Here is a 24,248-nt window from a genome sequence, read left to right as displayed (position 1 = left end):
CAGCTGAAAACTAGCAGAAGATCTTGGACACCGGAAAGGACTATAAAGATCCCTGCATAACTGGGTAGGATGGAAAAAAAGAAGGAAGAAGGAGGAGGAGAGGAAGTGGGACGGGACCTGCACCCCAGGGTGGGGGAGCTGAAACAGAGGAGAGATTCCCGAATTCGGGGAAACCCCCTATCCACTGGGGAAACCCCCTCTCCGATGGGGAAATCGATTGGGAAAGAAGGGAAACATTTGAGGCTGTCAGAAGATGCTGAAGCAGCCGATCTGTGGCAGACGGGACAGAGTGAGAAATACACAGTCTGTACCCGGGCCCTACGTGTCCCGACTGGGATGTGTATTCACAGGTGTGCAAGCGGGCTGGGAGCTAGAGCGTGGGGACTTGAGAACAGGCCCAGAGTGAGAACTGCTGTTGGCTATGGGGAGACAAACTGAGGGGATGGGAGGGAGGAAAGCCAAAACAGGGAATGCCTATGGAGGAAGACAGGACTGCCATGGAAGCAGGGCGCTACTGCTGAGTCACATGCAGGGGGAGGAACCACTATTGTAGCCTCTCTCTCCCCACACGCAGGCACCTGCCAATGACAATAAAAGAAGCCCGCTCAGGGTTGGCTCTTGCACGCTGGCTGCCGAGCAATAAAACAAAATCTCCCTCAGAGCTGGCCCTCAAGTGTCGGCTGCAGGGCGATTAAAAGAATAAGCCCTCTCAGGGCTGGCCCTTGCACGCCTGCTGCTGAGTGCCAGAAAAACCCCAGCCAGGACTGACCCTCATGGGCCTTATGCCGGGCACCAGAAAAGGCCTCACTTGGGCCACATCTCTTGCACCCATGGCCACTGGTTTCCCTGCACATTTGGCACTGCCCGGGCTCCTGCGATCCAAGCACTCATACAACCTCTGCACTTTATCCTCACAGGGGCAGACCCAAGAGCTCCAAGGCAGCCTCTGGACCAGACTCCTGTGGGTGGACCACATGCAGAGGTGGGGATAAACCAAAGCTGAACCACAGGGATGGGGTGACTAAGGAAGAGGATTGAAAATCTTTTCATCAGCTGTACAACCTGCAGGTTAAATCCCCACGATCAGCTAGGTAGACCCTGCATCTATGGAATATCTGAGTAGACAATGCGTGTTCCCACGAAAGAAAACCGTCTAGCTCTGGCAGCTGTGGACTTTGGGGGCAGCATACGCAGGAACTGGGCCAGATCAGAGTCTGAGGGATCCCCAGAGGTACCACAGCAGGTCCAGAGACCAGCTCAGAGGCAGGACAGCCTCTTGGGGAGATGGAGGTGGGCTGTGCCTCACAGTGTGTGCAAGGACACTTACTGTGGAGACCCCAGGGAAAAATAATTATTACTATTAATTTTATTATGTTTTGATTCATTCTGTTGTTGGGTCAGGCCTTTTTTTTTGGTTTCTTTTTCTATCTTTTTTGCTTGTTGTTGTTTTAGTTCTTTTATTTTTTTTAGTCTTTTGGGATCTCCATGTTTTATAACATAATTTTTGTTTTTTACTTTTATTTTTTTATGCAGTTCTATTTTAACTTTGCTTTTCTGTTGTTCTGTGTTATTTTCCCTAATTAAAGACTATTACAAGAGATAAGGAAGGACACTATATTATGATCAAGGGATCCATCCAAGAAGAAGATATAACAATTGTAAATATCTATGCATCCAACATAGGAGCACCTCAATACATAAGGCAAGTACTACCAGCCATAAAAGGGGAAATCGACAGTAACATAATAATATTAGGTGATTTTAACACCCCACTTACACCAATGGACAGATCATCCAAACAGAAAATAAATAAGGAAACACAAGCTTTAAATGACACATTAGACCAGATGGACTTAATTGTTATTTGTAGGACATTCCATCCAAAAACAACAGAATGCACTTTCTTCTCAAGTGCACATGGAACATTCTCCAGGATAGATCACATCTTGAGTCACAAACCAAGCCTCAGTAAATTTAAGGAAGTTGAAATCATATCAAGCATCTTTTCTGACCACAATCCTATGACACTAGATATCAATTTCAGGGAAAAAAAAACTGTAAAAATTACAAACACATGGAGGCTAAATAATATGCTATTAAACAACCAAGAGATCACTGAAGAAATCAAAGAGGAAATCAAAAAATACCTAGAAACACATGACAATGAAAACACGATGACCCAAAACTTATGAGATGCAGCAAAAGCAGTTCTAAGAGGGAAGTTTATAGCAATACAAACCTACCTCAAGAAACAATAAAAATCTTGAATAAACAACCTAACCTTACACCTAAATCAATCAGAGAAAGAACAACAAAAAACCCCACAAAGTTAGCAGAAGGAAAGAAATCATAAAGATCAGATAAGAAATAAGTGAAAAAGAAATGAAGAAAACAATAGCAAAGATCAATAAAACTAAAAGCTGGTTCTTTAAGAAGATAAACAAAACTGAAAAACCATTAGCCAGACTCATCAAGAAAAAAAGGGAGAAGACTCAAATCAACAGAATTAGAAATGAAAAAGGAGAAGTAACAACTGACAATGCAGAAATACAAAGGATCATGAGAGACTACTATAAGCAACTATATGCCAATAAAATGGACAACCTGGAAGAAATGGACAAATTCTTAGAAAAGTACAACCTTCCAAGACTGAACCAGGAAGAAATAGAAAACATGAACAGACCAATCACAAGCACTGAAATTGAAACTGTGATTAAATATCTTCCAACAAACAAAAGCCCAGGGCCAGATGGCTTCACAGGCGAATTCTATCAAACATTTAGAGAAGAGCTAACACCTATCCTTCTCAAACTCTCCCAATATACAGCAGAGGAAGGAACACTCCCAAACTCATTCTACGAGGCCACCATCACCCTGATACCAAAACCAGACAAAGATGTCATAAAGAAAGAAAACTACAGGCCAATATCACTGATGAACATAGATGCAAATTCCTCAACAAAATCCTAGCAAACAGAATCCAACAGCACATTAAAAGGATCATGCACAATGATCAAGTGGGGTTTATCCCAGGAATGCAAGGATTCTTCAATATATGCAAATCAATCAATGTGTTACACCATATTAACAAACTGAAGGATAAAATCCATATGATAGGGCTTCCCTGGTAGTGCAGTGGTTTAGAATCTGCCTGCCAATGCAGGGGACTTGGGTTTGAGCCCTGGTCCAGGAAGATCTCACATAGCTCAGAGCGCACAACTACTGACCCCACGTGCCACAACTACTGAAACCCATGTGCCTAGAGCTTGTGCTCTGCAACAAGAGAAGCCACCACAATGAGAATCCCACACACCACAACAAAGAGTAGCCCTCGCTCGCTGCAACTAGAGAAAGCCCGCATGCAGCAACAAAGACACAACACAGCCAAAAATAAATAAAAATAAAAATAAATAAATTAAAAAAAAAACCATATGATAGTCTCAGTAGATGCAGAAAAAGCTTTGGACAAAATTCAACATCCATTTATGATAAAAACTCTCCAGAGAGTGGGCATAGATGGAACCTACCTCAACATAATAACATAATAAAAGCCATATACGACAAAGCCACAGCCAACATCCTTCTCAATGGTGAAAAACTGAAAGTATTTCCTCTAAGATCAGGAACAAGACAAGGGTGCCCATTCTCACCACTGTTATTCAACATAGTTTGGGAAGTTTTAGCCATGGCAATCAGAGAAGAAAAAATAAAAGGAATCCAAATTGGAAAAGAAGAAGTAAAACTGTCTCTTTTTACAGATGACATGATACTATACATAGAAAATCCTAAAGATGCCACCAGAAAACTACTAGAGCTAATCAATGAATTTGGTAAAGTAGCAGGATACAAAATTAATGCACAGAAATCTCTTGCATTCCTATACACTAACAACGAAAAATCAAAAGAGAAATTAAGGAAATACTCCCTTTTACCAGTGCAACAAAAAGAATAAAATACCTAGGAATAAACCTACCTTAGGAGGCAAAAGACCTCTATGCAGTAAACTATAAGACACGGATGAAAGAAATCAAAGACAATACAAACAGATTTAAAGATATACCATGTTCCTGGATTGGAAGAATCAACATTGTGAAAATGACTATACTACCCAAAGCAATCTACAGATTCAATGCAATCCCTATCAGATTACCAATGGCATTTTTCACAGAACTTGAACAAAAAATTTCACAATTTGTATGGAAACACAAAAGACCCCGAATAGACAAACCAATATGGATAAAGAAAAATGGAGCTGGAGGAATCAGGCTCCCAGACTTCAGACTATACTACAAGGCTACAGTAATCAAGACAGTATGGTATTGGCACCAAAACAGACATGTAGATCAATGGAACAGGATAGAAAGCCCAGAGATCAACCCACGCACATATGGTCACCTTATCTTTGACAAAGGAGGCAAGAATATACAATGGAGAAAAGACAGCCTCTTCAATAAGTGGTGCTGGGAAAACTGGACAGCTACCTGTAAAAGAATGAAATTAGAACACTTCCTGAGCAACAGCCAGATCTACCCACCACCAGTCCCTCCCATCAGGAAACTTGCACAATCCTCTTTGATAGCCTCATCCACCAGAGGGCAGACAGCAGAAGCAAGAAGAACTATAGTCCTGCAGCCTGTGGAACAAAAACCACATTCACAGAAAGATAGACAAGATGAAAAGGCAGAGGGCTATGTACCAGATGAAGGAACAAGATAATACCCCAGAAAAACAATTAAATGAAGTGGAGACAGGCAACCTTCCAGAAAAAGAATTCAGAATAATGATAGTGAAGATGATCCAGAACCTCGGAAAAAGAATGGAGGCAAAGATCGAGAAGATGCAAGAATGTTTAACAAAGACCTAGAAGAAATAAAGAACAAACAGAGATGAACAATACAATAACTGAAATGAAAACTACACTAGAAGGAATCAATAGCAGAATAACTGAGACAGAAGAACAGATAAGTGACCTGGAAGACAGAAAGGTGGAATTCACTGCTGCAGAACAGAATAAAGAAAAAAGAATGAAAAGAAATGAAGACAGCCTAAGAGAACTCTGGGACAACATTAAACGCAACAACATTCCCATTATAGGGGTACCAGAAGGAGAAGAGAGAAAGGAAGGACCAGAGAAAATATTTGAAGAGATTATAATCGAAAACTTCCCTAACACGGGAAAGGAAATAATAGCCACCCAATTCCATGAAGTGCAGAGAGTCCCATAGAGGATAAACCCAAGGAGAAACATGCCAAAACACATAGTAATCAAATTGGCAAAAATTAAAGACAAATTATTGAAAGCAGCAAGGGAAAAATGACAAATAACATACAAGGAAATTCCCATAACAGTTGATTTCTCAGCAGAAACTCTACAAGCCAGAGGGAGTGACATGATATACTTAAAGTGATGAAAGGGTAGTACCTACAACCAAGATTACTCTACCCAGCAAGGATCTCATTCAGATTCGATGGAGAAATCAAAAGCCTTACAGACAAGCAAAAGCTAAGAGAATTCAGCACCACAAAACCAGCTCTATGGTTCCTTTAGCATAAACAAATGCTAAAGGAACTTCTCTAAGTGGGAAACACGAGAAGAAAAGGACCTACAAAAACAAACCAAAAACAGTTAAGAAAATGGTCATAGGAACATACATATCGATAATTACCTTCAACGTGAATGGATTAAATGCTCCAACCAAAAGACACAGGCTTGCTGAATGGATACAAAAACAAGACCCATATATATGCTGTCTCCAAGAAACCCACTTCAGACCTAGGGACACATACAGACTGAAAGTGAGGGAATGGAAAAAGGTATTCCATGCAAATGGAAATCCAAAGAAAGCTGGAGTAGCAATACTCATATCAGATAAAATAGACTTTAAAATAAAGAATGTTACAAAAGACAAGGAACGACACTACATAATGATCAAGGGATCAATCCAAGAAGAAGACATAACAATTATAAATATGTATGCACCCAAGACAGGAGCACTTCAATACATAAGGCAACTGCTAACAGCTATAAAACAGGAAATCGACAGTAACACAATAATCGTGGGAGACTTTAACACCTCACTTACACCAATGGACATATCATCCAAAATGAAAACAAATAAGGAAACAGAAGCTTTAAGTGACACAATAGACCAGATAGATTTAATTGCTATTTATAGGACATTCCATCCAAAAACAGCAGATTACACTTTCTTCTCAAGTGCGCACGGAACATTCTCCAGGATAGATCACATCTTGGGTCACAAATCAAGCCTCAGTAAATTTAAGAAAATTGAAATCATACCAAGCATCTTTTCTGGCCACAACACTATGAGATTAGAAATGAATTACAGGGAAAAAAAAGTAAAAAACACAAACACATGGAGGCTAAACAATATGTTACTAAATAACCAAGAGATCACTGAAGAAATCAAAGAGGAAATCAAAAAATACCTAGAGACAAATGAGAATGAAAACACGATGATCCAAAACCTATGGGATGCAGCAAAAGCAGTTCTAAGAGGGAAGTTTATAGCTATACAAGCCTACCTCAAGAAACAAGAAAAATCTCAAATAAACAATCTAACCTCACACCTAAAGGAACTAGAGAAAGAGGAACAAACAAAACCTAAAGTTAGCAGAAGGAAAGAAAGCAGAAAGAATAGAGCAGAAATAAATGAAATAGAAACAAAGAAAACAATAGCAAAGATCAATAAAACTAAAAGCTTGTTCTTTGAGAAGATAAACAAAATTGATAAACCATTAGCCCGACTCATCAAGAAAAAGAGGGAGAGGACTCAAATCAATAAAATTAGAAATGAAAGAGGAGAAGTTACAACAGACACCGCAAAAATACAAAGCATCCTAAGAGACTACTACAAGCAACTTTATGCCAATAAAATGGACAACCTGGAAGAAATGGACAAATTCTTAGGAAGGTATAATCTTCCAAGATTGAACCAGGAAGACATAGAAAATATGAACAGACCAATCACAAGTAATGAAATTGAAGCTGTGATTAAAAATCTTCCAACAAACAAAAGTCCAGGACCAGATGGCTTCACAGGTGAATTCTATCAAACATTTAGAGAAGAGCTAACACCCATCCTTCTCAAACTCTTCCAAAAAATTGCAGAGGAAGGAAAACTCCCTGACTCATTCTATGAGGCCACCAACACCCTGATGCAAAAACCAGACAAAGATACTACAAAAAAAAGAAAATTACAGACCAATATCACTGATGAATATAGATGCAAAAATCCTCAACAAAATACTAGTAAACAGAATCCAACAACACATTAAAAGGATCATACACCCTGATCAAGTGGGATTTTTCCCAGGGATGCAAGGATTCTTCAATATACAGAAATCAATCAATGTGATACACCATATTAACAAATTGAAGAATAAAAACCATATGATCATCTCAATAGATGCAGAAAAAGCTTTTGACAAAATTCAACACCCATTTATGATAAAAACTCTCCAGAATACGGGCATAGAGGGAACCTACCTCAACATAATAAAGGCCATATACAACAAACCCACAGGAAACATCATTCTCAATGGTGAAAAACTGAAAGCATTTCCTCTAAGATCAGGAACGAGACAAGGATGTCCATTCTCACCACTGTTATTCAACATAGTTTTGGAAGTCCTAGCCACTGCAATCAGAGAAGAAAAAGACATAAAAGGAATACAAATTGGAAAAGAAGCAGTAAAACTGTCACTGTTTGCAGATGACATGATACTATACATAGAGAATCCTAAAAATGTCACCAGAAAACTACTAGAGCTAATCAATGAATTTGGTAAAGTAGCAGGATACAAAATTAATGCACAGAAATCTCTTGCATTTCTATACACTAATGATGAAAAATCTGAAAGAGAAATTATGGAAACACTCCCATTTACCATTGCAACAAAAAGAATAAAATACCTAGGAACAAACCTACCTAGGGAGACAAAAGACCTTTATGCAGAAAACTATAAAACACTGATGAAAGAAATTAAAGATGATACCGACAGTTGGAGAGATATACCATGTTCTTGGATTGGAAGAATCAGTATTGTGAAAATGCTTATACTACCCAAAGCAATCTACAGATTCAATGCAATCCCTATCCAATTACCAATGGCATTTTTTATGGAACGAGAACAAAATATCTTAAAATTTGTATGGAGACACAAAAGACCCCGAATAGCCAAAGCAGTCTTGAGGGGAAAAAACGGAGCTGGAAGAATCAGACTCCCTGACTTCAGACTATACTATAAAGCTACAGTAATCAAGACAATATGGTACTGGCACAAAAACAGAAACATAGATCAATGGAACAAGATAGAAAGCCCCGTGATAAACCCTCATCTATGGTCAACTAATCAATGACAAAGGAGGCAAGGATATACAATGGAGAAAAGACAGTCTCTTCAATAAGTGGTGCTGGGGAAACTGGAGAGCTACATGTAAAAGAATGAAATTTGAACACTCCCTAACAGCATACACAAAAATAAACTCAAAATGGATTAGAGACCTAAATGTAAGACCGGACACTATAAAACTCTTAGAGGAAAACATAGGAAGAACACTCTTTGATATAAATCACGGCAAGATCTTTCTTGATCCACCTCCTAGAGTAATGGAAATAAAAACAAAAATAAACAAATGGGACCTAATGAAACTTCAAAGCTTTTGCACAGCAAAGGAAATCATAAACAAGATGAAAAGACAACCCTCAGGATGGGAGAAAATATTTGCAAATGAATCAATGGAGAAAGGATTAATGTCCAAAATATATAAACAGCTCATGCAGCTCAATATGAAAAAAACAAAGAACCCAATCCAAAACTGGGCAGAAGACCTAAATAGACATTTCTCCAAAGAAGACATACAGATGGCCAAGAAGCACATGGAAACCTGCTCAACATCACTAGAGAAATGCAAATCAAAACTACAATGAGGTATCACCTCACACCAGTTAGAATGGGCATCGTCAGAAAATCTACAAACAACAAATGCTGGAGAGGGTGTGGAGAAAAGGGAACCCTCTTGCACTGTTGGTGGGAATGTAAATTGATACAGCCACTATGGAGAACATTATGGAGGTTCCTTAATAAACTAAAAATAGAATTACCATATGATCCAGCAATCCCACTACTGGGCATATACCCAGAGAAAACCATAATTCAAAAAGACACATGCACACCAATTTTCATTGCAGCACTATTTACAATAACCCGGTCATGGAAGCAACCTAAATGCCTATCGATAGATGAATGGATAAAGAAGTTGTGGTACGTATATACTATGGAATATTACTCAGCCATAAAAAAGCATGAAATTGGGTCATTTGTAGAGACGTGGATGGATCTAGAGACTGTCATACAGAGTGAAGTAAGTCAGAAAGAGAAAAACAAATATCATATATTAACGCATATATGTGGAACCTAGAAAAATGGTACAGATGAACTGGTTTGCAGGGCAGAAATTGAGACACAGATGTAGAGAACAAACGTATGGACACCAAGGGGGGAAAGTGGCAGAGGGGTGGGTGTGGGGGTCTGATGAATTGGGCGATTGGGATTGACATGTATACACTGATGTGTATAAAATTGGTGACTAATAAGAGCCTGCTGTATAAAAAAAAATAAAATAAAATTCAAAAATTAAGAGAAAAAAAAGAACACTTCCTAACACCATACACAGAAATAAACTCAAAATGGATTAAAGACCTAAATGTAAGGCCACACACTATAAAACTCTTAGAGGAAAACTTAGGCAGATCACTCTAAGACAAAAATCACAGCAAGATATTTTTTGACCCACTTCCTAGAGTAATGGAAATAAAATAAAAAATAAACAAGTGGGACCTAATGAAACTTAAAAGCTTTTGCACAGCAAAGGAAACCATAAACAAGACAAAAAGACAACCCACAGAATGGGAGAAAATATTTGCAAATGAAGCAACTGACAAAGGATTAATCTCCAAAATATACAAGTAGCACATGCAGCTCAATATGAAAAAAACAAAGAACCCAATCCAGAAATGGGCAAAAGATCTAAATAGACATGTCTCCAAAGAAGACATACAGGTTGTCAACAAACACATGAAAAGATGCTCAACATCACTAATCATTAGAGAAATGCAAATCAAAACCACAATGAGGTATCACCTCACACCAGTCAAAATGGCCATCATCAAAAAAATCTACAAACAATAAATGCTGGAGAGGGTGTGGAGAAAAGGGAACCCTCTTGCACTGTTGGTGGGAATGTAAATTGATACAGCCACTTTGGAGAACAGTATGGAGGTTCCTTAAAAAAGTAAAAATAGAAATACCAAATGACCCAGCAATCCCACTACTGGGCATATACCCTGAGAAAAACATAATTCAAAAAGAGACATGTACCCCAGTGTTCACTGCAGCACTGTTTACAATAGCCAGGACATGAAAGCAACCTAAATGTTCATTGGCAGATGAGTGGATAAAGAAGATGTGGCACATATATACAATGGAATATTACTCAGCCTTAAAAAGGAATGAAATTGAGTTATTTGTAATGAGGTGGATGGACCTAGAGTCTGTCATACAGAGTGAAGTAAGTCAGAAATAGAAAAACAAACACATATATATGTATATATATAAGCAAATACATATATATGTATATACAAATACATATATATTCCTAACTCACATATATGGAGTCTAAGAAAATGGTACTGATGAACCTAGTGGCAGGGTAGGAATAAAGATGCAGACGTAGAGAATGGACTTGAGGACATGGTGGGGAAGGGGAAGCTGGGACGAAGTGAGAGAGTAGCACTGACATATATACACTACCAAATATAAAATGGACGGCTAGTGGGAAGCTGCTGCATAGCACAGGGAGATCAGCTTGATGCTTTGTGACCACCTAGAGGGGTGGGATAGGGAGGGTGGGAGGGAGGCTCAAGAGAGAGGGCCTATGGGGATATATGTATACATAGAGTTGATTCACTTCGTTTTACAGCAGACACTAACACAATATTGTAAAGCAATTATACTCCAATAGATATTAAAAAAGAAGTTTTCGCAGGTTGAGAAGCTATGAATTTAGGTAAAATCTGCTGGTGAGGTAGAAACAGAGGAATATTTTATTTGACTTTGTTGCCCCGATGTTTGCTTTTCTTTCATCAACATATTCAGAAAGGGTTTATTGGTTGCCAGCTTTGAGCTAATAATGACTCAACAGGCATGGTCCCTGCCCTCATGGAGCAAATACTAACAAACAAAACTTTTAAGTATATCTTTGGCTAAGTGCCTCAAAAGAAAGAAACAAACACTATGATATGTCGGCCAGAGTGGTGGCAGAAACAAACCTAATTCAAATAGGGGGACTCTCTGAGCAGGTGACCTACAGTTGAGATCTGAAGGATGAGAAAGACAGTCATATAACATGTGAGGCAAGAGCACTGTCAACCAGTGAGAAGGCCCCAAGATGGGAAAGATCTTACTATGTTTGAAGGAAAGAGACCAACATGGCTGGAGCACAGTTAGTCGGAGAAGTGGAAATAGATGATGTTGGAAAGATCATCAGGAGGTAGGTCATGCAAGGTGTGGCCAGCTGTCATGGGACTTTAATCTGTAAGGGAGGTGGAGTCTGGATTTTATTCTGTACATAGTGACAAAGTCGTGGCTATTGTGAAGGAAATGGACTAAAGCGAGGCCACAGAGGAGGCAGAAAGAGAAGTAAGGAGCTTGATGTGTGGTCCAGGCAAGAAATGGCCTTGAGTTAGGGTAGCTGTTGGGTTATATTTGTTTGATTTTAATGGGTTTCTCAACCTGGCTTGTGTAATCCTACCAGCATGGAGGACATGCATCAAAGGAGGATTTGATTTGGGAATTTACTGCCGAAAGAGCAGTGAGTCACTAGGGTACTGGCAGGAATGCCCCAGGGATATGGAATGGATTATCTGTCCCGAAATGGTGGGTTGTGGCCATATTGTCCCCCTCAACTTTGTATACATTTGGAACATAATTGGTATTTAATACACTTTACCTGAATTGAATAAAACTGAATTGAGTAATGAAGTGGCTTTGTGTGTCTGTGCGTGGTACGCACATGTGTATAAACTAAGTCTTTCACCACGACTAGGGTGAAAGCTCTAAAGTGAGGAGATAATCTGGATTATTTAGTCAGACAGAACTGGCTGATAACTAAATGGAAAAATGTGATTTTTCCAGCTCTGTGAACACACCACCTGACTTCCTCCTCTGACATGCCTGCTTGTTGCTGCCTACACTCCTGCTATTAGAAGTTAATTCCTCTGATGTGAGGCTATATCCCTTACTGAAACACAAGTATCCTGAGATAACATATAAGCCTTATCAATCATCTTTGCGATAATGAATCTATCATATATTTTCTTGAAGGAAAGCACATTTTATGAAGGTTGAAAAAAGTATGAAGGCATCAAAGCTCATTGTGGAGAAAATAAGCTACTTGGGATGGGTGGAAATGTGAAGAAAAGGGCCAGAGCAGAGAAAGAGGGTGGTTTCTAAATGTTCACACTCTTTGACTCAATAATTTAATTTCTGAATGGCTAACCTAAAGAAATAACTGTAAACATGGGGCAAAGATTTAGGTGCAAAGGTAGTCATTACAATGTTGTTTACAAAAAAACTGAAGCATTCTAGATGTCCAATGACAGGGACATAGATAAATAAATTCATATAGCTTTACAGTACAATGTTGTGTAACTATTAAAATTATGTTTCTAAAAAACTTTTAATAGCATAGGATGAAAATCCAAACAAAAGTGTATATGTCTGTGTATTCTATGTATACCATACATATATAGTATAATCTCAAATATATAAAAGATAGATCTACCTAGAAAAGACTGTGTATGTATTTTTGTGGGTGTATATGTTAATAGTAATGGAATTTGGGGTGATATTTATTTTCTTTTGATAATTTTCTATATTTTCCAGATTAAAAAATAAATATGAGTTATTAGAGAACATAGTATAACAACTACCCTTTCCCCCTTAGAAGCAATTTCTAATTAATTAGCCAAATTACTGCATCTGTTTCTGAAACAAATCTGGGTGTTTGACTGAACTTAAATCTGTGGGACAGTTTTTCAGAGCTGAATCTTAAAAAGATATTCCTCGAGCCTCTAAGGCACGTTCCTGTTAGAGAGGTTGATGGTTAGGAGGGAAGGAAACTTGAAGAACATCTAAGTTCATCAGCCAAGGAACCATTAGGTTATTTTCACAACATTTGAAAATGAGCTTCCTGGCATTTGGCTGGAATGACTGAAGGCTGGCGACACTGTAATGTGTGGCCCCTAGGGAGACACGGGTGTTCCACAGGCCACTGAGCTCGGGCAGAGGTCAATTTAAACTGTGAAACAAGGAGAAAATGCAAAAATTCCAATCAGCAGCATAATCCCCGCATTGCACCTGCCATGATACACTCCCGAAAGGTCTTTTCCATGACTGAACTTCCTGCTAAGCGCAAACGTGGTGCAGATCCAGGAAACATCTTTAGAAAGGCATGCAGTTCCTTTCCATTTTCACCCTTTACTCATGGGGGTGAGTGTATTTCTATTGAGGTCATTTGTATTCATTAAATGATAATTTCTGGAACACTAGGAATGAATTGGTTGCCACATTAAGTTGTAACACAGTAAAACAAGCTCCTTAACTCCTTTCCTAAATTGTTATTTAATGTGAAAAGTGTAGAACCTGATCTTTGTTATAAATTGTCTCTTTGTCAAAATAGACAAAACTTCATTCAAATGTTAAAAGGTACAATTGGCATCTTATTTTAATCCTATGGCTTATAACCCATTAAAATCATTTATTTTGATCCTCAAGCTGTTCCAGATTTGACCAGTAGAGAAAATATGTATGTGGAGATAGAGATGTATGTAGGTCAGTGGGTCTCAACAAGGGGAGATTTTTTTCCTGGTGGGACATTTGGCAGTGTCTGGGGACATTTTTGGTTTTCCAGTTTCAGGGTCAAAGGAAGGGCTGATGGGAGTGTCTGGCATCTGGTGGTTGAGGGGAGGGATGCTGCTAAACATCTTCCAGCACACTAGCCAGAATTATCCGGCCCAAACGTCAGTAGTGCCAGGTTGAGAAACTTTGGTGTGTTTGCATAGATGGGGGATGATAACATAAATATGGCATAGCAATGACATCAGGGAGGAAGGTACGTGGGAGTTTTCACATTATTTTTGCAAGTTTTCTGTAAGTCTGAAATTATTTCAAAATTTTACAAAGTCTTCAATGGGTGCAGTTGGCAGTTTAAATTGTAATACCCTGTTCTGCAGCCTAGAGATAGAAAATGACTTGTCCCTTGTTGGGAATGAAGGTTCAGCTCAGTCATTGCCCATGACCTCTGGGGTCACAGTCTTCAGGGGCAGGAAGGGAAGTCAGCAAAGTTTCCAAGTGCCCACATGGATCACGGCTGGATTTGCTTGCTCCACCGTGAGAAGGCACACGCCTTGGGTCGAGGCCATATTTAGAGAATCGCTGTTCTGCTTAAACTGCTCTTTTAACCTGAAGTCAGAATCTGTTGATGAAGAACCCACCCCTCCCACCGCCCCCTCTTTAGCTGCATCTTGTTTCCAGCCTGCATTCTGTTTTATATATATCTCCCAAGGAATTTTTCTTAGGTCTTCTCTTGAGTCTATACCCTAGTTCTTCCAACAATATCGTGGGTTGCTCTGGGTTTGGAGCCCTGATTTCTACTCTGTGTATGTGTAGTGGAGTAGCTAAGAGGTCAGGCCCTGGAGACATTGCCTGTTGCACCTCTAACTAGCTGCGTGAACTTGGTCTATTATGGAAACTGTTTGTGCCTCAGTTTTATCAACTGTTAAATGGGAAGAAATACAGCAAACCTGGTAGAGTTTAAATGAATTAATAGATGTAAGCTGGTACAACAATAGCACATATTAAGACCTTAATAAAAGTTAGTATTCATTCATTCATTCTATAGTATTAGAATTATTTCTGCCCTTCCCACACCCATGGACAGTGCTCCTAACCTCTGTGTTGGGAAGATGTGACTGATGTATCACACCCATTTGGGTGCTTCCTGCAGCCCTGTCTCTGGTTCTTGTTGTTTCTGTTGCATTGGTTCAACTCAGTTGCTTCCTGAGACTTTTCATGCTGTGTGGCCAGCACAGCGAGTGGAACCTCTTCATCTTTCATGTCTCTTTCCCTTGCCCATCCCATCTTCTTCTATTGAACTCTCTTTTTCCATTGACTGGATATTTCCAGTGAGCCACACACTCTAGTAAAGGCTTTGTATTATTTCATTTCCGTCTCATAAGAGCCCTGTGTGAGATGGAGACTGTTATTCTCATCACTTTATAATTAGAGAAACTGAGGCTTAGAGAGGTTAACTGACTTGACCAGGACAAAGAATTAAGACGCAGTGTGCTTTTTCCTCAGCTTCCCAGGAATGAAGTACAATACTTTGAGTAGGGGAGAACCCAGAGTTCATGCCATTTTTCTGTTTTCCTTCCTTGCAAATCACAGAAGCTGGAAGAGACCCGAACAGATGAGACTTAGTGTTTGTTGCATGGCAGGGTCTGTGCTGGTGCTGGGACATAAAAGCGGAAAATACTTGAGTATTTGATTTGAGTGAACTCAAAATCATGCCTCAGTTATCTTTTACTGTACAACAAAACATCCCAAAACTTAGTGGCTTAAAATGATGATTTCCTATTTTTCATGACTCTGTGCATTGCCAGCGCTCACAAGACAGCTGTTCTGCTCCACGTGATACTGTGTAGAGCCTCTCCTGAGGCTGCATTTGGCTGAGAGGTTGGCTTGGGTGTCCACAGTGGCCTCACTCATGTGTCTGACGGTGGTGCTGGCTGTTGGCTGAGGGCCTCTCTTTTCCTCCCATGGCCTCTCATGCTCCAGGGAATCTCCCCACATGATCTCTCCAGGAGGACAGCCTGGACTTCTTTATGTGGTTGTTGGCTTCCAAGAGAGTAAAAAATGGAAGCTATATGCCTCTTAAGGCCTAGTTATAGAAGTCATAGCATTACTTCTGTATTGTACTGTGGCCCAAAGCAAGCTACAGGGCCAGCTCCAGGGATGGCAGAAGATCGCCACCTCTTGATGTGAGGAATGGCATAGGAGCACGAGGATGGGACTTTGAAAGCAATTTACCACACTCTCTGTGCATCTGGCTCTTTAGCCAGAAAAATAGGGTTTGAGCACTGGAAGCCTCCTTAACCATCATCTGACTTAACCACTAGTTTCACAGATGCAGAAACTAAGACCTGGGAAGTCAAGCACTTGGCCTTGACCAGCACAGTCAGTGGAGAAGCCAGGTTTAGGTCCAGCTTGTCTGGTTGGCATCATCACCTGCATATGCAGATGTGTGCTTAGCTTTTCTTCCTGCCAAGTTCCTGTCTGACTCAAGGCTGCCCCTGTTAAGTTTGGAGATCACAAGGGTATAGAAGAAGAGAGGGACCTGTTTTTCCTTCTTCTGTTTCTATGCTTGGTGCCTGCCCTCTATTCCTGGGCTGGGCACTGGAGTCTCCCATTAGTGCTTTGTCCTCATTGACCAGTACTGACCAGGGATGCCTTCCTCATCACTCCTCTTCTATACATTGGAAAATGAAGTGATGCTGGGTTTTACCACATGCATAAAAAGTGGCTGCCCAAACCCCACCAGATGTTATAAAATGAAACCCAACACATTTATGTAACGTTTTATGGTAGTCTATTATACTACAGTGCATTTTTCTAAAATCCACAATTCTACAATATGAAATGTGTCGCTTGTTTTGAAATAGAGCAGGTAAGCCATAAATTATTAATTTCTCTCAATATAACCACAAACCTGAAAATAATTAAGAGCTTACATTTCCCCTGATCGTTATGATGCTGTTTTGGATATTTCCAGCCTCCTGGGTAGAGGACAGATATTTATTTTGCACTAAAGATAATACTTGTTACCAAATACAGTTCTGGGATCCCCCCCCTTCAAATCCTCATGAGGGTGCCTGACTTTTATTGAGGGTTAAAGTAAATAAGAAATACGATTCTTAGATTTATGACTCCTTGAAGACCATAAATTTCCAAAGAAGAGCAGTAGAGATGCTCTCTAGGAAAATATGTTTACTTGATTCCTGTTGTATTGATTATAGATTGAATAGAAACTTTTTCTCTTCATTCTAATATTATTTACCATTTTTATAGTTTAAACAAGTAATATTTGTTTATTATAAAAACTTACAAAAGACATAAGCACACAAAGAAGAAAATAAAGATACCCTCTTAATCCCACCTTGCAGTCAAACCACGGTTAACATTTTTAGTGTATGCTCTTCCCATCAGAGAGATAGAGCAATAGAAATATAGATTGATATGAGGGAAGAGATGTATCAATAGATATACATATAGATATAGATTTTCTTTTTAAAAATAGGATCATATTGTACAGTGAGTTTGCAACTAGATTTTTTTGTGTTTTGTCTTGCCTATGTGTGGCGAGAACATTTTTCCATGCCTACCACCCACAGAAGTAAATGTCTCTTGTTCTGACAGGACAGTGATATTGAAGCACTGGCCAGATGTTTGGAGCACGTGCTGGGCTGCACCACTATAGGTGAGTAAGTCTCTTCAAATTCCAAAATATACTGATACCTACAGATTCTAATGGAATATTCAACAAGTAGAAAGCTTGGGAAGAATCTTATACATACTGTAACCCAACCTCATTTGACAGATGAGGAGACTGAGGCCAACAGAGGTTGAATGTCTGGCCCATGGGCCAGGAAATGCAAAGAAGAATTGTTTATCCTTGTTGTTCAGTGACCCTGGGTCTCCCAGGATGAAATCATTAAATTCAGTGGTCCACTGTGATCCAATTGTGGCCTGGCAGGGCACAATAATAGGTTTTACAGGTTTCCTAGGAGAGGAATCTTTCTACCTCACTGGTCCTATAGAAACACTATATTCATTCAAGCTGAAAGGACCATCACTCTGAAGGTCAGCCAGTTACTAGAAGAGATTTAGTCTGAAAAACAAAGCCGAAATTTCTTTAGCAGTGTTGGTCTCTATAAATGGGATTGCTGTGCTTCAAGGATAAAACGTTATTTCTTATTTTCTTCTTTTTTTAACCCAACAAACCCAATTGTGATAACTTCTAGCATTGGATGATAAATTGTCACCTGACACAGATGGAATAGCAGAGGATACAGTTTATTATCTGCGGGTTTCACTTCCCCAGATTCAACCAGCCCTGGACAGAAGCTCCTTCAGCTCTGAGGGCCATCTGTATCCACTGTACTAGGCCTCTGTGTACAGGGGACTTGAGCGGCCACAGGTTTTGGTATTCACAGGGACTCAATGCCTCAGGGATACCAAGGGATGGATGACTCTATTCTTATAGGTCCTGGGTGAAAAGGGGTGAGATTTTTTTTTCTTTGAACTTTGACGGTGAATTTTTATTTTAATTTTTTAAATTATTGGCGTATAATTGTTTTACAATGTTGTGTTAGTTTCTACTGTACAGCGAAGTGGAGTTCCCTGTGCTGTACAGCAGGTTCTCATTAGTTGTCTAGTTTATACATATTAGCATATATATGTCAATCCCAAGTTCCCAATTCATCCCACCTCCCCCTTCCCCCGTTGGTGTCCATACGTTTGTTCTCTATGTCCGTGTCTCAATTTCTGCCTTGCAAACTGGTTCATCTGCACCATATTTCTAGATTCCACGTATATGCGTTAATAGACAATATTTATTTTTCTCTTTCTGACTTACTTCAGTCTGTATGGCAGTCTCTAGGTCCATCCATGTCTCTACAAATGACCCAGTTTTGTTCCTTTTATTCCTGAGTAACATTCCATTGTATATATGTCCCACAGTCGTGTGACCAAAAGCAGTCCCTTCAAAGGGAATGGCAGGTATATTTAAAATGGATAACCAACAAGGACCTACTGTATAGCACAGGGAACTCTGCTCAATGTTATATGGCAGCCTGGATAGGAAGGGTGTTTCTGGGAGAATGGATACATGTGTATGTATGGCTGAGTCGCTTTACCATGTACCTGAAACTGTCACAACATTGTTAGTCAGCTATACTCCAATATAAAATAAAAAGTTAAAAAAAAAAAAAAAGGAATGGCAGGAATAAAGATGAAGTTTTCAGGAGTGCCAGCATTCACCACTATTTTGTTAGGAGTTTATGTACAATTTATAACCTTTTCCTAGCATATTCCACATCTCTGTGTGAGAAGCCTCACTTATAACACAGTTCCCCGATTTTTTGTCCTGGCCATCATCCTGTGACTTGTTTAATTGCACATCAGTAACACTTATGAGGTACAGTTATCCCAAGTTCGAATTTGCAGACCAGGAAGGCTGTCCTTTGACCAAGCAATCACTCTCTCTCTGGACCTCAGTTAGACTAGCTCAGTAATTTTCAAACTGGGTTCCTTGGGGACTTCCAGGAGCTAGCAAATGGGGAGGGGGACCCTGAGCAGCACGGGGACAGAAGCCCTGTCTACCATGGTGCCTGGTGCAGAAGAGGCCCTTAACAAATATTTTTAAATATTTTAAGAGAAATTAGATGCAGACTCTGCTCCTTTCCCAGCTTCAACCAAAATAGTTTCACTCTTATCTGTTTTATAAATTAGACTTCTACATAAGATTGTGTCTTAAAAAAGATTTCACTGCAAAAAAAAAAAAAGTGCTGGATTGGATAGATGATATCTCAATTCCCTTCTAGACTGTATGATTTTATGAAAATGAGTTTTAGGAACATGGAATAAAAATACACATTCATCTCTGTCTGGAGTGCCACTAATGTGACAGCAAAGGAATAAAGCTGATATAAACCTGCAGAAACAAAGGGAACAGGAGAGGAGATGGGAGCCAGGTGAGTGCTGTTAGTGAGTTTGGGAAGGCAGAAAGCTGATGGGTGAGTGGTGAGTGACTCAGGGACAGAGAAAGGTGACAGCTAAACTCCTAAGTGTGTGTGGGAAGGCGGAGGAGGGGTGGACTGGCGGACACTGACATGAGGGACAGTGAGCTTTCGAAACACCTGTCTGGGGAGGTACTCATTACAGATGAGAGTATGATGGCTTTCTGGATTCCAGGTGCTTCTCTGTCTTTGCATAGGAGCCGTGAAGAAGTCCCCTCACGTAGTCTCATCGGACCTGAGATTGCTCAAGTAGACAGTAGCTGCTTTGCTCTAACTACATTTTGGGAGATTCACCAGCTGCAATAATAGTTAGAGCTTATTAACCATCATGGCTGTTGATATATGTCCGAATGTTAACAGGATCCAAGGGACAATTGAAACTTCAATATGTCAGAGTATAAGCCTTGTCACTTAAGCAGGAACCCTCCACGATTGAGCCATGCTTCACTTACAGGCAGCATCAGCCTATGCATCTTGGAAATATCCAGTTGCCCGTTGAGCATGACAGGTTTGTAATTATCTTCCACAAACATTTCCAAGAGCTTCTTCCAACCCTCAACAAGAGAGGAGAGAACAACAGATGCAAATGTCCTTCTGGTTCTTTGGACCAATAAAGTCGTAACTTTGTAGCCCTGAAAATGCTGCTGGTGGCCGGTTTACCCCAGACTGAATTTTATTTTCATGTGAAACAGGGGCAGTGATGCCTCCCCTTCCTGTGTCACTGGGGAGTGGAGAGGGTGAATGAGGTAGCATTTGTGGAGCTTCAAGAGATCCCAAATTAGAAGATGGCTTTTTGAATTACAGGTTTAGTATCTGAGTCTCTTCTGTACATCAAGGTCAGGTTAAAGCCTTTACACCAGTGGTTCTCACACTTGAGCAGGCATCTGGATCACTTAGAGCACTTGGGAAGACGCAGATGTTCTGTGTGCCCCAGAATCTGTTTCTAACAAGTTCCCAAGTGATGCTTATGTTCTGGGTCCAGACCACACTTTGAGAGCCATGGCTTTAATGTCCTTAGGCCCTGAGATTCTTATCATGCACACCCACCCTAATTTATAACTCAAACAAAATGTTACTAAAGTATAAAATAAAAAATTTATTTCTTAAAATTACAGAGAACTTGCTTATAAGCCAAAATGAAAACAGCTTCTTCTAGAACTTTTTTCTCTCTTTTTGTGGTGATGTCAGTGTGTGCTGGGCTATCTGGCACTATATACAAGAGTTATTGAGCTTCCTTGGAACCAATATTGTATTTTTTATTCATCCTCAGTATCTGTGCCAGACATTTAGGTGGGTTGAAGACACTATATGAAGACTCGGATGTTGAAACTTACTTGGAACATGGTCCCAGCCACCAAGTGGGGTCCTGGACAAATCAGTGCAAAGCTTTGTAACAATATCACCCACTAGGTGCTTCTTTTACACACGGAGGACATATCCTCCCAAATGGAGGCACCTCATTTCTGAAGCCCTAAATTCCCCTCAACATTTCCCATGGGGTATAAGAAGAAAGGCCAGTCATGAACAGGATGCTAAGGGATCCCAGGTAGAATTAGGAGAGGAAAGGAGAACAAAACATTTTTTTAACAGAACAGGAAAGGCCAAAAATAGGGGGCCTGGGGGACAGCCAAGAATGCGGGCAGCAGCCATTTCACTGAGGGCAGATTCTTCAAAACATGAAATTTCCATGGTTGAAATGTGCAGTCTCTCTCCACCCCCCCTCCTTTCTTCCCTACAGATGTTTATAAAGCACATATCATAAGCCAGGTATCACAGAGTGATGGAGAAAACAAGGTCCCTGCCTTGATGAGCTTCCAGTCTAGTCAGGGAGGCAGGTAATTACAGGGCACTGTGATGAGGACAATGCATACTGGGAACAAGGGAAGTGGAGGGGAGGCGTCCACTGTGGGCGTGCAGCTGGGGCAAGGCTCCACAGAGGAGGAGGAGGCTTGTGATTGCCTGGGTCCATGAGGGCGGGACAAGGTCTTATTCATGGCAGTGTTCTCAGAGTCTAACACATAGCCTGGCACACAGTAATTTTCAATAATCATTAGATGAATGAATGAAAAGGTGAGTAGAATGGCCAAGTGGTCAGGAAGAGGGAGTGTCCTCTAGAAAGGATCGAGCAGTGGAGGGCTCAGAAGTATGAAACAACTGGATGTATTCATGGAATTATCAAGATGGCTGCTGCTCCTGGAATGTAAGGTGTGAGGAAGGGATCAGCAAATCTGAATACACAGGGCCAGGGCCATGGGGAACCTTGGTGCCAGGTTAAGGAGCTTGAACTTTATCCTGTGGACTAGGATACCACTGGTTCTTAAGCATGGTCAGAAAAGATCAGCTTTAACAAACAATAAGGAGGATGCTTTGAACGAAGTGACTTGAGTTGGGGAACTGGTAATGGGCTTTCATTCCACAGACAACAGATGGTGTTGCTATAGTAACTGTTCAGGCCCATCACTAGCCAGTAGGGGCAGAAGATGACCTTTGTTTTTCCTTAAAAAGGAAAATTCTGTCTCTGTGTTTCTTAGTAATCAGATTATGGACCAAGGCAACATATGAAGTTTAGCACTTTTTAACGATTGGGAAATTAGCTGTACTTTAGAGAGAAGTCATCAGCAGAATGATACAAGTTGGGTGAACTATTTGTAAAAAGGCTTGTTTTGTACATCCAAGCAGGATGTTGTCACAGAAGTCATTAGAATACAAGAGATTCTTCCAAACCTCTCTGCCCATTATGATTTCTTTAGTGTGTTGACACGTCTGATCAGTTTGGCTTTTTGAAAATTGTTACCCTTCAAATCTTCCATTGAACCTTGGTAATTACTGTTTAATCTCCACTAAACAATGTGACTGATACAGACCAGAGAAGACATCAGGGTTTCTGAATCCCTTTGAAACTTCCTTTGCTTAAGCTCTTCAAACTCTAAGCTGTTAAATGTAGGGATGACTGACAGCCATTTGACCTTGCACTATTGTGCTTTTCACCTTGACAGAAAAGAATTTCTCATAATAATTAGAGTGATTTCAACATAGTGTCTTATCTTTGGTTACTGACACATTAAAACCACTGCATTTGGGAGAGAGGGGGGATATTTTGGATCAAAAACCACTTGGATCATTTTGATGTGAATGCACAAAATTTGCCACTATCCCTTCTGTTTATGTCTTACAGAAATTTAATAGTTTCTAGAAGTTCTTTAAAACTTGAAAGGCTGCAATAGATTCAGGATTAGTGGCAATTTCAGAGAACCTGCTATGTGTGTGCTACCATGCCAGACACATTCATTTGGCAGATGTGTAGTGATGGGAAGGAGGTAGAGAAAGGCTTTGTAATTTAAATAAATTCCTAAAACAATATTATTAATCATTCTTAGTAGCACACTCTTAGCAAAGAACATTCTGTATATTCCTATTACCTAGAAAAAAAACTTCAGGAATCAAGTTTACCTAGCTAAGAGAGAAACTCAGCAATCGTGCATTCCTTCATTACTCACATGTTAGTATTTCATCAAAGTTAATATACTTTGTAGAGGAATGGTATTAGGTGGCAATGATGTGTTAGGCCTGGATCCTGCTGTTAAATATTTATGATTTCAGAATAGAACCAAGACAAGGGCTTAAATAGCCATACAACAAGAGAGTAAGGATTCAGAAAGTGGGGAGATTGTCTTTAGTTGGGGGATGCAAGTCATCAAGGACGTTTCAAGGAGAAGGCAGCATCCGAGATCATTCCTGATATGAGAATAGGTTTGGCCATGAGAAGGTGGGGAGGAAGGCCCTGAAGGTGGAAGGGACAGGACAGGGAGAAACACAGAGACAGGAACAAGCAGCAGCAACAACAGGCTGACCGGGAATGGTGAGCAGTTCAAATCATCACACTGTGAATACGGCATGAACTATCTTGGTAGCTAATTTTTATTATTTTTCCTAAACAAAGTGTTTTCCTTGTAAAAGGTGTTTACTAGGATCTTTAATATCCCATACCCATTTGTGTGGAGAGAAATAGTCACTGCCATTGCACTTGATTTAATGGTTCAATGTATTAAGCTGAATTATTATAAAGACATTAATACTCCCTTTTCTATCATATGTGTAGCACATTTTTTCCAAGTCTGTTTTATGTCTGTTAATTTCATTTATTGTTTCTTTGAGATTTTTGGTGGGGGAAATTTTTTATTTTTTAAGTAGGTAAATGTGACTCAACTTTTATAAATTCTAACTTTTCTGTTTGTTTTTTTTTAACAGTTTTTTCAGATTTGTTTTTCCAAATATTATTGGTGTACAACTGACCAAAACAATGTAAGT

General features: G+C 39.9%; 1 protein-coding gene across 1 annotated transcript in view; it reads left to right on the top strand.

Annotated features, from left to right (window-relative positions):
* The window catches only part of NEK11 (NIMA related kinase 11), a gene marked incomplete at its 3' end in the record, with an annotated part of 277,731 nt that overhangs the window by 186,278 nt on the left and 67,205 nt on the right, over positions 1 to 24,248 (top strand). The window contains 1 exon segment of the mRNA XM_082393620.1: positions 17,560 to 17,620. Within this exon segment, the coding sequence (XP_082249746.1) occupies positions 17,560 to 17,620 (61 nt within the window).

The sequence above is a fragment of the Balaenoptera borealis genome (genome assembly GCF_965194805.1).
Source record: "Balaenoptera borealis genome assembly, chromosome: 5".
Lineage (NCBI taxonomy): Eukaryota > Metazoa > Chordata > Mammalia > Artiodactyla > Balaenopteridae > Balaenoptera > Balaenoptera borealis.
The sequence above is the reverse complement of the archived record's forward strand: the minus strand, read 5'-3'. Positions and strand labels throughout refer to the sequence as shown.